We start from the raw sequence: 15,842 nt of genomic DNA on the forward strand, positions 1-15,842 counted from the left end.
TTCATATGTGGGATGGTCGACTGAGAACAAATGTTGCTAAACATCATATCTTTGTTGTATTGAAATCAAAGGCAAAACATTGAAAAATATGTGGGACAGGTTTTCATTCTAGATTTCTGTGATTTGCAGTGGCTTCTTCTAACATTGTGGGAACTGTTCAGAATGATACAAAATGAAATGTTAAGTCTCTTTGTAGAAATATTTTTTGCTTCACATATCATAAAATTGGAATTAAGAGCTGGTTTGTTCTCAGGGTCAGTTGTGGGTTTGAAATTTCACAGAGAGGGCAATAGGGAATTCTCAGGAAATGGTTCAGACCTCTTAGAAATGTATGCATCTGGCACAGCCTTCAGGGAAGATTATTAAATGGGTTATCTGCCTATAAATGCAGATAAGCATCTACTTTTCAAAAGTGCCGAGTGTTACTGAAATCAAAAAGTTGTCAAAAACCAAAAAAAATGTAGGAATTAAGATATAGATAGAAGCTAGGTTTAAAATGACTGCTGCAGATTGCTCTATCTTTGCTCTTTGTTTGCAGAACAACTGGAGAAACCATTTTAAAATCAATTTCCCACTGTATTGTTCTTTAAAATAAATTAGGGCTAAGACCATTGTTTGTTTGTTTTTAAATCAGGTCAGTGATTTTCATATGATCTTCATCCAGTTTTTGAATATTCAGAGCCTATAATTCTTTAGCCGTTTGGAAAATGGCGCTTTCATAATGCAGGAAATTGATATTTCAGACATTGTATCCTGAATTGGGATGACAAATCAAAATTAGCAAAATATTCTTCAGATGGAAACATCCAAATATTTCAATTTGGTAACATTACAATTAATTTCTTGAAATGTTTTATTCTGATAACATTAAAACACAGTATAATGAAATATAATGTAAATATTGCATTATAATTATGGTATAATTGAAATAAAATATTTTGACTATAACCAGATGATAGGGTTGAAATGAATCATTTTCAAAATTTTAATCAAACTTCAAATATTTTGTTAGTGGACACATTCCCATGAAGTAATTTGAGTTGAGTGAGAGTGCATTTTGTGGCAGAAAATTGTACCTAGCCAGTGCCTGCAGTTGGCAAGCAGCATACCTACTAACTTGCCAGCTCTAATTACATGGGAAAAACTGCTAATCCTAGTAAGTACTTTTGTCTGCTGAATTTTTACTGCTGTTCTCTAATAAATTAAAATAGATTACATAATTCTCTAATAGACTGATTGGAAAGTGATTATGTACCTGATGAAAAATAAGTTTTGGAAAGTATTTTCTTGTAGCAAACAAAGCTGGTTGTACAAGCATTTGTTAGCAATTATATACTGCAGAAATTTTCTAATATAAAACAACTATTTTGCATTCAAGCAATATTAGAAATACTGTGCTACCTGCATATGGCAATATTGACTTTTTAATGGTAATCATTACATGGATAAATGAGATGGCTGTGATTTTTTTAAACCCTGCTTAATTAAAAATTAAGTCTTACTTCATTCTTCTTGTTCTACTTCAGCACAATATTCCATATTTGAAACTACATTTATTTAGTATGCTTTCAACATTGTGGGCTTGATCTAAAGCCCACTGAAGTGAGTGAAAAGAGTTCCATTAACTTGAACAGGCTTTGGTTCAGACCCAAATTTACTTTAATTACCAACACATTTCCAATTCATATGTAAGTGTTGCATTGGCACTCCCTCTAAGTGATCTCCTCATTCAGAATAACATAAGTTTCCCATTCCCACAAGTAAGGGAGAGTGCTATGGTTGCTTTTAAAGTAATGGTACTGCAAGAGAAACAAATCTCTCTCAACATTGCAGACCTATTTGTAAAAACTCCCTTTGAGCGTTATTCATTCTTACTGCCAGGGTGTCCTTCATTCATCATGACTTTATCCTCTGGAGGTACAGTAACTTACTCGAGTCAAACAATATTCTCCTCATTTTCATTGTACTCATGCAGATATAAATTCCCATAGTGTGAACATGCCTTCTTTTGTAAATACCTAAAAGAGAGAGAAAAAACAAATTGCAGTTAAAATTCTTTCATTCCCTCTTTCGTTTGTTTTTTCGTTCTTTCTTTTTGCATGATTTATACCTTAGGCTGCTTTAATAAAGGCTGTTAATCAACAGCTACTTAATATTCTTGGCTCTTAAACACCTTTACCGTCCTCTCCAGTTTATCACTTTGAAGCACGCAAAATGTTCCGCTCACACTGTTGTTTCAATATATTTGAATAATGAAAAGGAGAATAATTTGATTCCCAAAAGAGATTCTGAAAAAGCCTGGCTTACAAAAATGTTATTTCCATTGTCCGTTATGAACATTTGTCTATGCACTGGTATAGCAGTGAACTCTTTGATGTATTTCTCAGCTAAGCATATTGCCCCGTGTGCAGGTTGTACACTTATGGTTTGTTAGTTTTTAAAGGGGCCATCTACAAAAGATTATTCTAGTAACAGTATATGCCATTTTTAGAGTAGAGACAGAAATGATTTATTTTGAAAAAATGCATTAATTTCTTTTTGGATGTATGTTTTTAGGAAACCAAAGTTAACTTAAATCTTTTGCATTTGGGAAGGCTTATCTTTATCATAAACTATTAATGTTTAAGATTCAGAATTCAAACACCAAGTACATTTTATGTTGCATATAATTTCAAAGACAGCAGAACATTTGAACTGTACATTGAATGGACAATAATCATCATTTTCATTGCTGCTTATGCTACTTGTTTAGTTACGGTGATTTCATTTAGTAATAATAAAGATATAACACATAATTCCACTGAAAGCCTCTTGTAATTTAGCAATTAAATAATATACCATTATTACAAAGTGCTACTACTTTCTGGAGTTTATCCTTCATTTAGCATTCTCTTTCTTTTCTTGGTAGTCCCAGGGCAAAAAGGTGTAACATTAAACTAAATATATAGATATAGATATATATCTAGAGAGAGATCCCTTGAAGATAGCTGTATGATACTTTTATTTAGCTTATTGGGGAACCAGGATGTCATGTAACGTGTTTTGAAATCACTGCTCAACTTGCAGATTTTTGGCTCAGAATATGTTGCTTAAAATGCAAAACGGTTTTTCTCTGAGGCCTCTGACATGTATTCATTTAAAGGTGCCATGGGATCTGATCTCCAATCCCAACAGTCATGCCTCCTGCCATGCCACACATGCATAGAATCAGGAATCGGATCCTAATTGTTGTTTTCCTACTTGCTAATAAAGGGAGAACCCAGGATCATGATCCAGGTATCCCTCTGCACCAGAAAGTTGAAAAATAGATGCCTGCCTATCTATGGACAGCAATCTGCTGGTTGCTGGCTCCAGCCCTTTGACCACACCAGGATCTCCAGTTGGTTCTAGTGTGGTTTGGGGCTGAGGCTGACAACTGACTGTCAGCTCTGGTCCTAGAACCACAGTGGGGTCTCAAAATGGCCTCATGATCCTGATGCTGACACCAGAGCACTGCTGCATGTTAAATTTAAGGCATCATACAAACCAACCATAAAAATGTTTCGGAAATGTATGTGGAACTTACTTATGGCTGGTTTTCCATTTTAAGGCACCTTAAATTGAATGTGTATATAGTACCCTTTCCATTTATGGCAAGATTAACATGTTAATCCTGGCATAAATGTAAGTGGTAGCTGTGTCTTGGCCTGATACACTGTCCTAAAAACGTGTTGTGGTTATTAGATAGGATTTTAGGTAAAATAATAGCAGTTCCCAGTTTGTTCAGTAATAACATTTTCCTTGTATGAATGATAAGAATTTCCAACTGTGGACATTTTCAAGTTCAGGTTAGACAGGCACTTGGCTGGGATGGTTTAGTCAGAGATGACCTCACTGAGTCCCTTCCAGCTCTGTTTTCCTATGATCCTATACACAGAGTGCATGAAGAGGAGATAAACTGCTTGTGAAAATTCACTCTGAATACTTAAAAATGAGGAAGAGCCTAAAATAAATATTTATCCAAATTGAATTTGTTTTTGTCTGCATTTTCTCTTATTAGGAATCTGTCTTTGAAGTTGTCAAAGGACATGGAACTAGGAGAAGCTAAGTGCCCTCTTCTTACCCAGGCAGCCAGCAGTCCATCAGTGGAGTGGCCTTTTGCAGGTCTGGAAGAAGGTGGAGGCATGGAATCATTGCCTTTTAGACTAATGATGCAGGACTGCACAGCTGTCAAGACATTACTGCTGAAAATGAAGAGGGTTCTTCAAGAGGTAATCACTCAATCATTAGTAAAATTAGTAGATACCATGCTAATAGACTAGGCAGCAGAAAGGGGTCTAGGAAAATGTTGAGAGGCACATAACAGAATATTTTTTTATTTTATTTGTTTCCCTGGGGCCTGAAAAGATGGGAAGAAATGTCTTGTACATTCTAAGAGTAGCTTTTCGGCTGGCCCAATCCATGAAGCAGATTTGAAAATCACAAAGTTTGGTGACTCATACTTGAACAATAAAAAGACATATATGTTTTGGTTAGTATTGATTTATATATCACACTTTGAACCTGTAGCAGCAGCACAAGGTAACCATACTGCAGCAACCTCTGGCACCTCTGGTAGCTGACCATGCTGCTGCTGCCTCTAGCACCTCTATAATCAGAAAATAATGCTTCTCTTAAGCCATTTCTTAATGGAAGTTAGGTAACCTGGCTTGGTTCAACTACATCTTCTTTCTTCCCCAGGTTAGAGTTCTTCTTCTCCCCCAGGTTACAGAAGTAGATGCATTAATGGATTTTCAGAGAAGATAGAATAGAATCACACTTAAGTTCATTCGGATGCCTAACAAAATCTGGGCCTAAGTATGCACTGCAAAAGTTCCATGTAAGCTTGTTATTCTACATGTATACCATATATCGAGTTTTTCTTATTTTATCTCTATAGTTCCCTGAACCCTGACTGAGGCACTAAGGTTCTACTATAATGCACATAAATAATAAAAGTACAGCATTGCATAGGTAATAATGGTACTGCAGGGAGTATTTTACATACAGAGTTCTCTTCAGTTGGTATTAATGGCAGCAATCCCTATCATTTCAAAAGCTACGCCTACACCTAGGAATTGGTTGAGTGAACATGCTTTCTCCAGTCAGGTTTGTTACCTTTTCAATTATTTTCCCAGTGTAGAAAACTACTTTAACATTTTTTTTTACTTAGCAATTCATTACATTTCCTGTAGACCTCAATTTAAGTCCACCATAATATTTTATGCACCAATAAATTGCAGTAGAGAGTATAACATATAATTACTAACATTCACAAAATTATCTCTGGGAAAAATGTGCACAATTTTTCAAAGTAGGGTCCAGACATACCCATCAGTAAGCACAGCACCATCTGTATTACTATATCCTCTTCAGATAACTTAAGAAAACCATAGATAACTATATATTTTTTCTCCTATTTGTTCCATCTCTTATTTTCCCTTCCCTCTATCCCATACCATTTTTTAGCTCTTAGTGCAACTTAAACACAATCTAATTCATTTCCTCTTCCTGATCTTTAATCACCTCATGAAATCAAAATGGCTTTCTGTCACACGCCTTTTCCAAGTTTTATTATTATATATATATGGGTTGCAGATATGCTGTGACTCATGTCCTCCTATCTTTTCAGCATCTCTGAACAATGGAATAAATTCTGGTGGTAGAATGGTCAGTTCAGAAGTAGGACTGTACAAACCCTCAGAGCATTGAAGGGGATGGAGCACTGTATGAACATCAGCTACGCATATTTCTAGATGGATTTGCTTTCTAACAGTTTTACAAATGACAATATAGAATTCTGGATGCATAAGGGGGAAATAGTGGATGTGTGGTTCTGATGTGAAGTTTTTGAACAATATCACTAATGAGATTACATGAAAGCAGAGGTATTGCTGATAAAATGCATTACAGCAGTATCAACAACATAGTGTATATAGTGCAGGGGCGGACAGTTATTTCGGCTTGAGGGCCATTTGATGAGATGTGAGCTGTTGAGGGCTGTGAGGATAGCTCCACCCCTTGACAAGTGCCCAGCTCCCAGTTGCCGTCTTGGGACCAGAAGTCCTACCCCCTAACCCCTGACATTTGCCAGTGGAAGACCCTCCCCTTGCCCCCAGAAGTACTCCATTTGGGAAGGGGGGGTTGCCATCTTGGACGTGGAGGAAAACAAATTGTATACTAAAAATCAAACAATGACAATAACATATTTTAATGTAATTTAAAAAATATTTTGGTCCTGATTTGTGTGTGTTTGCATTGCCTATATAGAGGTGATTGCATAATAGCTCAAAATGAAATCTTTCTCCTGTATATTGCAGAGGGTGTAGGCGGGTAGGTATGGGTTTGTGGGGGGATTTGGGTGTGTTTGTGTGGATGTGGATGTTTGTGGGGTGTGGAGGTATGTATGGATGTGGTGAGTGGGTATGGGGAGTTTGTGGGGGGGTGTTTGTGGCAATATGTGTGGTGAGTATGGGGCTTGTGGGGGGTTGGGTATATGGAGGAAGAAGGTGGCTGGGGTTTCTGTGTGGGGGGAGTGTGGGTGGGTGCGCGTGTGTGGTGAGGTGTGAGCACATAGCAGTGAGTGGAGCTCCCTACAAAGGTGCGCGCACGTGTGTGTGTGTGTGGCAGTACATGCCAAGGCTGGATGGTGCCTGGGCGAAGCAGAATTGAGGGACCTGCCATGGGCCAGACAAAGACACTGTGTGGGTCAGATCCAGCCTGCAGGCTACATTTTACCCACCCCTGATATAGTAGGACCTTAACAGATACAAAGACACCTTATTTCTGAAAGTGAACTGATTTATATCTCTGATGCATCACAAGCTTGCTTTTGTTTTGATTTTCTTGTGAAGTTCGGTTCAGAATGTTACTGTACCCCTTTTGTGGCTTTATTTCTTTATAGATTTTATAGACATTAGGGCTGGAAGGGACCTCGGGAGATCATCGAGTCCAGCCCCCTGCCCAAAGGGCAGGAAGTCAGCTGGGGTCATAGGATCCCAGCAAGATAAGCATCCAATTTACTCTTGAAGGTGTTCAATGTAGGCGGTTGAACCACCTCCGCTGGCAGACTGTTCCAAACCTTGGGGGCTCGAACAGTAAAGAAATTCTTCCTTACGTCCAGCCTGAAACGGTCTTGCAGGAGTTTGTGACCGTTCGACCTCGTCATCCCATGGGGCGCTCTGGTGAACAGATGTTCCCCCAGATCCTGGTGGTCACCCCTGATAAACTTGTAGGTGGCCATCAGATCACCCCTGAGCCTGCGCTTTTCCAGGCTAAAGAGTCCCATGGCTCTCAGCCTGTCATCGTAAGATCTGTTTTCCTGACCTCTGATCATGCGCGTGGCTCTCCTCTGGACTCTCTCAAGCTTCTCCACATCCTTTTTGAATTGTGGAGCCCAAAACTGGACGCAGTACTCCAGCTGTGGCCTCACTAAGGCCGAGTACAAGGGGAGAATGACGTCCCGGGATTTGCTCGAGAAGCATCTATGGATGCACGCCAGCATTTTGGTCGCTTTACTAGCCACAGCATCGCATTGCAGGCTCATGTTCATCTTGTGGTCAATGATGACCCCCAAGTCTTTTTCTTCTGTAGTGCTATCCAATGTAGCACTGCCGAGCCTATAAGGATGCTGCAGGTTTTTCCTCCCAAGGTGGAGAACCTTGCATTTTTCGGTGTTAAACACCTTGAGGTTCTCGTCTGCCCATTTGCTGAGCTTGTCCAGGTCAGCTTGGATCACCCGCCTATCTTCTGGCGTGGATGCTTTGCCCCAAAGTTTGGTGTCATTGGCGAACTTGGCCAGTCCACTCCTGACTCCAATGTCCACATCGTTAATGAAGATGTTGAACAGTATGTTAATGAAGATGTTGAACAGCCTTGAGGGACCCCACTGGTCACAGGGCACCACAATGAGTGACTGCCATCAATCACAACCCTCTGGGTCCGACCACGAAGCCAATTTCCCAGCCAGCGGATCGTGGTGGAGCCAAGGCCACAACCGGCCAGTTTGGCCAAGAGGTGATCATGGGATACCAGATCAAAAGCTTTTTTGAAGTCAAGATATATGACATCAATCTCTTCTCCCTTGTCCAGGTGATAGGTCACCTGCTCATAGAAGGAAATGAGATTGGTCAAACAAGACCTACCCGCAACAAACCCATGCTGGCTGTCCCTTAGAATGTTAGCCTGGGCCAGTCCCTCAAGGATGGCCTCCTTAATAAACTTTTCTAAGATCTTCCCCAGGATAGAAGTCAGGCTAATGGGCCTGTAGTTAGCCGGATCCACTCTCCTCCCTTTCTTGAAGATCGGCACCACATTGGCCTTCTTCCAGTCTTCGGGCACTACACCAGAGCGCCAGGAGTTTTCAAAGATCTGTGCCAGGGGCAGGGCTATGACGCTCGCCAGCTCCTTGAGTACCCTGGGGTGCAGGTTGTCAGGGCCAGCTGACTTGAAGGTATCCAGCTTCTCAAGGTGTTCCTTCACGAGGTCAGCATTGATGGAGGGTAGGGGATCCCCCTCACCCAGATTTCCCTGTCCCGTAGCAGGCATGGCCATCCCGTGTGACTGGTGAAAGACTGACGCAAAGTAGTTATTTAATAGGTTGGCTTTTTCCTGGGTGTCAGTTGTCAGTTGCCCCATCTGGTTTAGCAGGGGTCCAACATTGCCCTTGCTTTTCCTCCGGCTCCCCACATATCTGAAAAAGGACTTTTTGTTGTCCTCGATGCCTGAAGCTAGTTGGAGTTCAGTTGCAGACTTGGCTTTCCTGGTTTGCTCCCTGCAGGACCGGACCAGCGCGGAGTAATCCTCCTTGGAGGTGAATCCCATCCTCCATCCTTTGTAGGCTTTCCTTTTTAGCCACAGTAGGTCTGCTAGGTCCCTGGAGAGCCAGGGGGGCTGCTGTGCCTTCTTGCTGCCTTTCCTCCGTGTTGGAATAGATTTAGCTTGTACACTGAGGATCGCTTCCTTGAGAAGCAACCACTCTTCTTGAACTCCCAACTCCCTGGGGTCATGGTCCCTGAGGGCCTGACGGACTAGCCTCTTGAGCTTGTCAAAGTCGGCTTTTCTGAAGTCAAGGACTTCTGTGTTGCTGACTGACTTGCCAGCTTTACGGCGGATGGTGAACGTGATCAGCTCGTGGTCGGTGTCACCCAACTTCCCATCAATCACTAGGTTGCCGATTAGGTCGTCCCCCGTAGCCAGTACCTGGTCAAGCAGCGCTTTGCTTCTCGTTGGCCCATAGACTTCTTGAGTCAGGTAGAGGTCATCCACGCACGAGAGAAAGCTTTGTGCCCGCTCAGATTTAGCTGAGTGATCTTCCCACGAGATGTCCGGGTAATTGAAGTCACCCATGACAACCAAGGTGCTGGAGCAAGCGGCCTCAGTCAGTTCCTGGGTGAACTCCTGGTCAAGCTCGGGACTTTGAGTGGGAGGTCTGTAGTAGACTCCCACCGTTGTGTCCCCTGTGCCGAATTCCCCACGAATTTTTACCCAGAGGGTCTCTAGCTGTCCATGCCGGTCGCCAACATCAGCTTATATTTCTAATGATTTATTAATCATCTTAGCAAAATTCTTGGTTGGCTATACATATTTTCATTCACCTCTGGTTATTAAACCAAAGCTTTTTAAATAATGGACTACATAATTAGGAGCATACGTGTATTCCTCATGCCAGCTGTTAGTGAAATATTTTAAGAAAAGATTCCATCAGATATTTCAGGTGCAGTAATGAAGTATTTGATAGTAAGATAAATTACAAATGAATTATTTGGACAAATTGCATTGAAATAAGGGGCATAGAAGCTTCATCCAGCAAAAGTTAAATCTATGTTTCTTACAAGGAAAATTCACATACAGAGTAGAAATCACCCAAAACTTAATTGCTGGCAGTATTAAGTGATGTAAACATAAAATATTTCTTTCATGTCTAATTGCTTATCCAGCTGTCTTAAAAAATAAATTATATGGCTTACCATTTTCCTAAAAAATACAAAGGGTACCATCTAAATATACAGAGGATACAATCTAAATAACGCACACATAATTAGAAAGAAAGGCAGTAGTATCCCTATTTTACAAGTGATGTTATCCATAATAGAAAAAATGCAGGCAACATGCATGTATTTATTGAGCAATAAGAAGTTAATTCAGTTAAAATATTTGACCCATTATTTAATCGAATCTATTTTTTCTTAAGTGTTAAGCATCATTTCCAAGAAACAGTCTTATTATAATCTCTCAAAGTGCTATATTTACCAGAGCAACATGGTATTTGTCTGTTGCACTTGCTTGTACTGGAAAAGGCTAATTTATGGCAAAACCATTGTTTACTTGGCAAATGTGTGTGCATATACCAAACTAGGCTTCTCATTACCCTTCTCATTATCCTGAAAAATGAGATTATAAATGGGTGGATAGACTGATGTCAGTAAGCTGCCATCTTGCTCTCAGTAAAGAGATATTGAACATGTCCATTAATAGATTTAGCACCTTTCAGTATCTTTTCAGCCATGTTAGAGTCTATAAGGCAAGAAGTCACCTAACACACCACACACCTCAGTGAACAAAACTAGAGGGGTTTTTAGTACATAGAGAATTTTGATTAGAAAAGTCATCTGGAACTGGATCAGAACATATTTTATGTGCATGTTCTTTCTTATGTGAAGTACCTTTCCACAAATTTCTCAGTGACCTTACATGAAATATGTGATGAATAAGGAAATAATTGCCAGAACTATACATTTTCAGTGTTCAGTGGTCTTGAGTGAAGGTCCTATAACAATTCACTTTTTGGAAGTAGGTACTTTGCCCTGCCATCAAGGAAAAGATGAAAATGTTGCAGATGGACATGTAGTCATAAGTGTGTTTAATTCATTTTAACAGATTTTATTTGCTGATATTCTGATTTTGCGGGGGAGGATAATATTTAATAAATAGAGTATAGGTTTATGGCTTATGTGGCTAGAAAAATCTAGTGGAGAAGTATTGGTACCTGTGGAGATTTTCAATGTAGCAAATGTAATAAAAATACTATGGCTATAGGACATTTGGGAGTGTCACGAAATTGTGCACTGTAGTTTGCCTCTGACTTGCACGCAGATTTTCATGTCTTTTTTTATTGCTTCTGTTTGATTGTGGAATCTTATCCCAGTTTTTGCTGAAATTGAGCATGGAAAGCATTGGTGAACTGAGATCAAATCAAGACAAATAAGAAATGATACTGATGACCAATAAGAAATAGTTGGAAAGGATGGCAGAAGCTGGTATGTATGCAGGCATCCCAGCCAGCATTTTGGAAAGCTCAATTGTTTGTTCAGGAGTTAGTGCAGCAATAAGAATTTAGGGAATATAAATTTGGGAGGAGAGGAGAGAGTTCCTTTAATTAATGTATTTTGTTTAATAGATTTTGTTTAAAAATTTCTTCATGCTATAACACCTAATTGGAAAAAAATGTGTAGTAGTAGAGTACTTAACATTCCTAAAACAAAGTGGACACAATCTTGCCACTAGTTAGGCTTATATATGTAGAACAAATGTACCCTTTTTTTTTTTGTACATACATTATTTGCTGTATAATTCCCATTTTTAGAGGTTTTCTCTTGAGCTGTCAAAACCACATGCTGAGCCAGCAAATTGAGTTAACTTGGTATCTACATAGTCTGTATTTGCCAATTTAGATTGCAAATACTTCATATGAGAGCCCATGTCTTTTTCACAGCTCTGTAAAACATATACAGTCATACAGAGCTATAGGAAGGTTGGTGATCAAACAAAAATAATAGTAGCAATAAATTTATCAGAGAATCAGAGAAAATTAGGGTTGGAATGGATCTCAGGATGTTATGTAGTCCAATCTCCTGGTCAAGGCAGGACCATCCCCAATTAGATCTTCCCAGCCAAGGCTTTGTCTAGCTAGGTCTTAAAAACCTCTGAGGATGGAGATTCCACCACCTCTCTGGGTAACCTGTTCCAGTGTTTTACACTACCCTCCTAGTGAGAGAGTTTTTCCTAATCTGCAATCTAAAAACTTCCCTTGCTGGAACTTGAGAACATCATTCCATGTCCTGTCGTTTGCCACCATTGAGAACAGTCCAGCTCCATCCTCTCTGGAACCACCCTTCCGGTAGCTGAAGGCTGATATTAAATCCCACTTCAGTCTTCTGTTCTTCAGACTCAGTAAGCCCACTCCTCTAAGCCTCTCCTCAGAAGTCATGTGCCCCAGCCCACTCACCTTTTGATTGCTCTCCACTGGACTCTCTCCAATTTGTCCACATCCTGTCTGTAGTGAGGAGCCCAAAACTAGACATAGTATTCCAGATATAGTCTCCGCAGGGCTGAATAGAGGGGAAGAATCACTTCCCTTGATATCCTAGTAGTGCAGCCCAGTATGCTATTAGCATTCTTCACAACAAGGGCCCATTGTTAGATTATATCCAGCTTATTGTCTGCTGTAACCCCCAGGTCCCTTTTTTGAAGAGCTGCTGCTTAGCCAGTTGTTCCCCAACCTGTAGTGTTGCATGGGATTGTTGTGTCTAAGTGCAGGACTTTGCACTTGTTGCTATTGAACCTCATTTGATTTCTTTGGTCCAATCTTCCTGTTTGTCAAGGTCTCTGAATCCTGGCCCTACCCTCCAAGTGTATCTATTGGTCCACTCACAGCTTGGTGTTATCTGCAACCTTGCAGAGGGTGCACTGTATCTCATCTTTCAGGTCATTGATGAATACATTGAACAAAACCAACCAGCCCCATAACCAATTCCTGGGGAACTGCTGCCAACTAGACATTGAACTACCCTCTGAGTCCAATGAGCAAGCCAGTTTTCTGTCCATCTTACAGTCCATTCATCCAACCCATACTTGCTTACTTACCTAACTTGTGAGAATGTTGTGGGAGACAGTATTAAAAGCCCTGATAAAGTCAAGGTATATCACATCCACTGGTCTCTCGCATCTACAGAACTAGTCATCTCATCCTAGAAAGCAATCAAGTTGGTCAGGCATGACTTGCCCTTGGTGAATCCATGCTGACTGTTCCTAATCACCTTCTCCTCTAAGTGCTTAGAAATGGATTCCTTGACCTGCTCCAGTTTGCTTCAGTGTTTATAAAAAGATGGCTTCATTATTCACAAAAGAGGAAAAAGCCACACTGTCTGTCCTTGTCACATATAATCAGAATTTCCAGTACAGTCTCTTTAAAGAAAGTGGTGCAGGCAAACAGGGCACCAGCCCCGGTACCAATTTAGAGGGGGAACCAGAATGGGAGCCACTTGGGAGCCATCATCCAAGCAGGGCAGGAGCAGCTTGTGTTATAGGAGCCCATCTGAGATAGCAGTGGCCTATGTACAGGGAAGTAAGACTTTAAGAGCACCCAAATCCCCTCTTTAGTTACAATTCTGGAATTAGTATAATGTAAAATATAACGGGGGTATGAGGAGGGGGAGGATTGGGAGTCAGTGTTTCTTAAAACCTAAACCTAGAGTGCTGATTGCAGTGAAGGGAGAGAGTTCTAATTCTGGCTGTGCTACTGGCCTGCTGGGTGACATTAGACAAATTACCTTTCTTTGCACTTTCATTTCCCCTTCAGCAAAATGATAATAATGGTCTTCCTTGTTCTTTAACATAATTGGAGATGTAAAGATGAAGAGCATTATAGGAGAGCTGGGTTGTGTTATTAGAAAAAAATTGACATTCATCATATACTAAGAAAAAATTGAAAAGGTCTTAAATGATATTTTTCAAAGACATTAAGGATCCCTTGCAGTCCACTGTTGTATGTATTATGTTGCCTTACCTTGTTGGCTAGACATTTAAAAAGTGATCACAAGGCTAATATAATGTAAAACGCTGCAGGATTTCTTCTTTTAACTAACTTTGTAATTAACCAGTGTAGCATTACTGATTTATTCAACAACTTTGCATTTAATGCAGTCCTCTTTATCAAGTAATTCATGCTGGAAATTGGCAATTCCTTCATTTCATGGTGTGTTGGCATGCACAGCATATACACGTAAATTTAAATAAATAATAATGTGTTTGGCATTAGGTTTTAACTTTACCTTATTAAACTGATATATGCTCAGTATATATTTGGCAATCCTTCTTTGCTATTTCTTACAAAGACAAATATTTAATACTCTCCTGGCACATAATTTTAATGTGGGATTAAATGTGCATGTTAGATGCAGTGCTTTAAAACAAGGAGTCAATGGCTACAGGCCAGCAGTACTTAGTGGCTCTTCAACATGCTGTCTGTGGCGGTTTGTGGTAAAGGTTATCACAATGTGTATAAATGTGCGTGCGTGCATGCATTGCATATTTATTTTCTTTATGCATTGCATGTTTATTTCCTGCAGTCAAGAAATGAATATGCTGGATGGAGTATTTCGGAGTCAGGGTAATGAGAAGGCACTTATGGAGGAAGTGGAATTTAAGTTATATCATAATATATATTGGCATATTGGGGGGCATGTATGTGCATATGCATTTGTAGGTATAGGGAGCCTCCAAATATATATATGAATCATTTGTGAGAGCACACAAGCAGAAGAATGTAAAGGAAATGGAGGCAGGAGCAGCATCAGGGATATTGTTTTTTATGGCCTATAATCCATCCTTATGTTGCCATACAGAAATGTGATACCAATTGTAGCTAATATGGTGTTTTCTGGAAGATTGACAATGAAACTTAGTTTTGTTAGGTTAGAACAGTTTTGTAGGGTGTGTCTGCATTCAAAATCATATCTTCCAAGATAGTTCATCTGTTAGCAGGGTTTGTCTGCTTCTTATCTTGAAGCTGTGTACTGATATACAGAGGGGAATTCAAAATTACAGGGCCAGAGTGAAAGAGTTAAATAAGGACCATGAGTGTATATGCTAGTGATTAGGGAACTTGTCTAGAAAATGAAAGTTCCTGTTAGTCCCCCATTGCTGCTTTATGTATTAAAGTACAATCTGCCAGTGGTAGACCGGGGAAGGATAGAAAAAAATAATCCTAAAATCAGAGACCAGAACACAGGATGCCCCACTCCTAGACGAGCACCTTAACCCAAGATACAGAATCCTGTTCCCTCTTATGCACATTCTTCCTTGTCACTCTAGCCACATCCTCTGGCTGTAGTTCAGAAGAAGAGCAGCTATACCTGTAATTTGTCAGAGGGCACTCCTTTCAGTGTGGAGTAGGTAGCTTATCATAATTTTAGACTGATATGTCTTCAATTATTTTAGATGTTTCAGCCTTTTTTTAAAAATAAGATCTCGTCCATAAAACATCAGAGAAAAAATCTTGTTCTTTCACTACCCTTCTCAGCTCTCCCATTTCCATCCAGCATTCATGCTTAAAATAGAATATCTATACCACTGGATAAGTTCTTTCCAGTTTTCTTCAGTATTGCTGAAAACAAACCATTATTTCCAGTAGGACTAGTCCCACAAGACTAAATGCACCACTGTACATGCATGTATGTGTGCTGCACAATGTGTCATTGTGTGGCCCTTTCTAACCATTCAGCTAAGAAATTTTCCTCACAGCTGATTACCTTCTTTCCTTTTTTATGATACTTTATTTCTCCTTTGAAACAAAGGAAGAAAGAACATTTCCTGTGAAATCTTCTGTGACACTGTGAACCACATTCCAGATCAGTGAGCTTGAGTGACCTGGTACCCTAGTTTTCTCAGCAACAAGTTGGTTTTAACACCACCTGGCAGATTAGCATTAAAAACATCAGATCCTTTAATATATAACATCCCACCATCAACAGCTCTGTGCAGTTGTCTGTGATTAACTTGTGACCGAAGACCATAAAATTATAAAAGCTACAAAAACTAAACCA

General features: G+C 39.9%; 1 protein-coding gene across 3 annotated transcripts in view; it reads left to right on the plus strand.

The window, feature by feature from the left end:
* Positions 1-15,842, plus strand: part of CCSER1 (coiled-coil serine rich protein 1) — a 1,425,236-nt gene that overhangs the window by 541,693 nt on the left and 867,701 nt on the right. For all 3 annotated transcript variants that reach the window (XM_090037073.1, XM_090037075.1, XM_090037076.1), the window contains exon 6: positions 4,040-4,250. In XM_090037073.1, coding sequence (XP_089893199.1) covers positions 4,040-4,250 — 211 coding nt within the window. The remainder of the gene's footprint in view (positions 1-4,039; positions 4,251-15,842) is intronic.

Source organism: Crocodylus siamensis, chromosome 2, assembly GCF_052110815.1.
Source record: "Crocodylus siamensis isolate JL-2025a chromosome 2, ASM5211081v1, whole genome shotgun sequence".
In the NCBI taxonomy this organism is placed as follows: domain Eukaryota; kingdom Metazoa; phylum Chordata; order Crocodylia; family Crocodylidae; genus Crocodylus; species Crocodylus siamensis.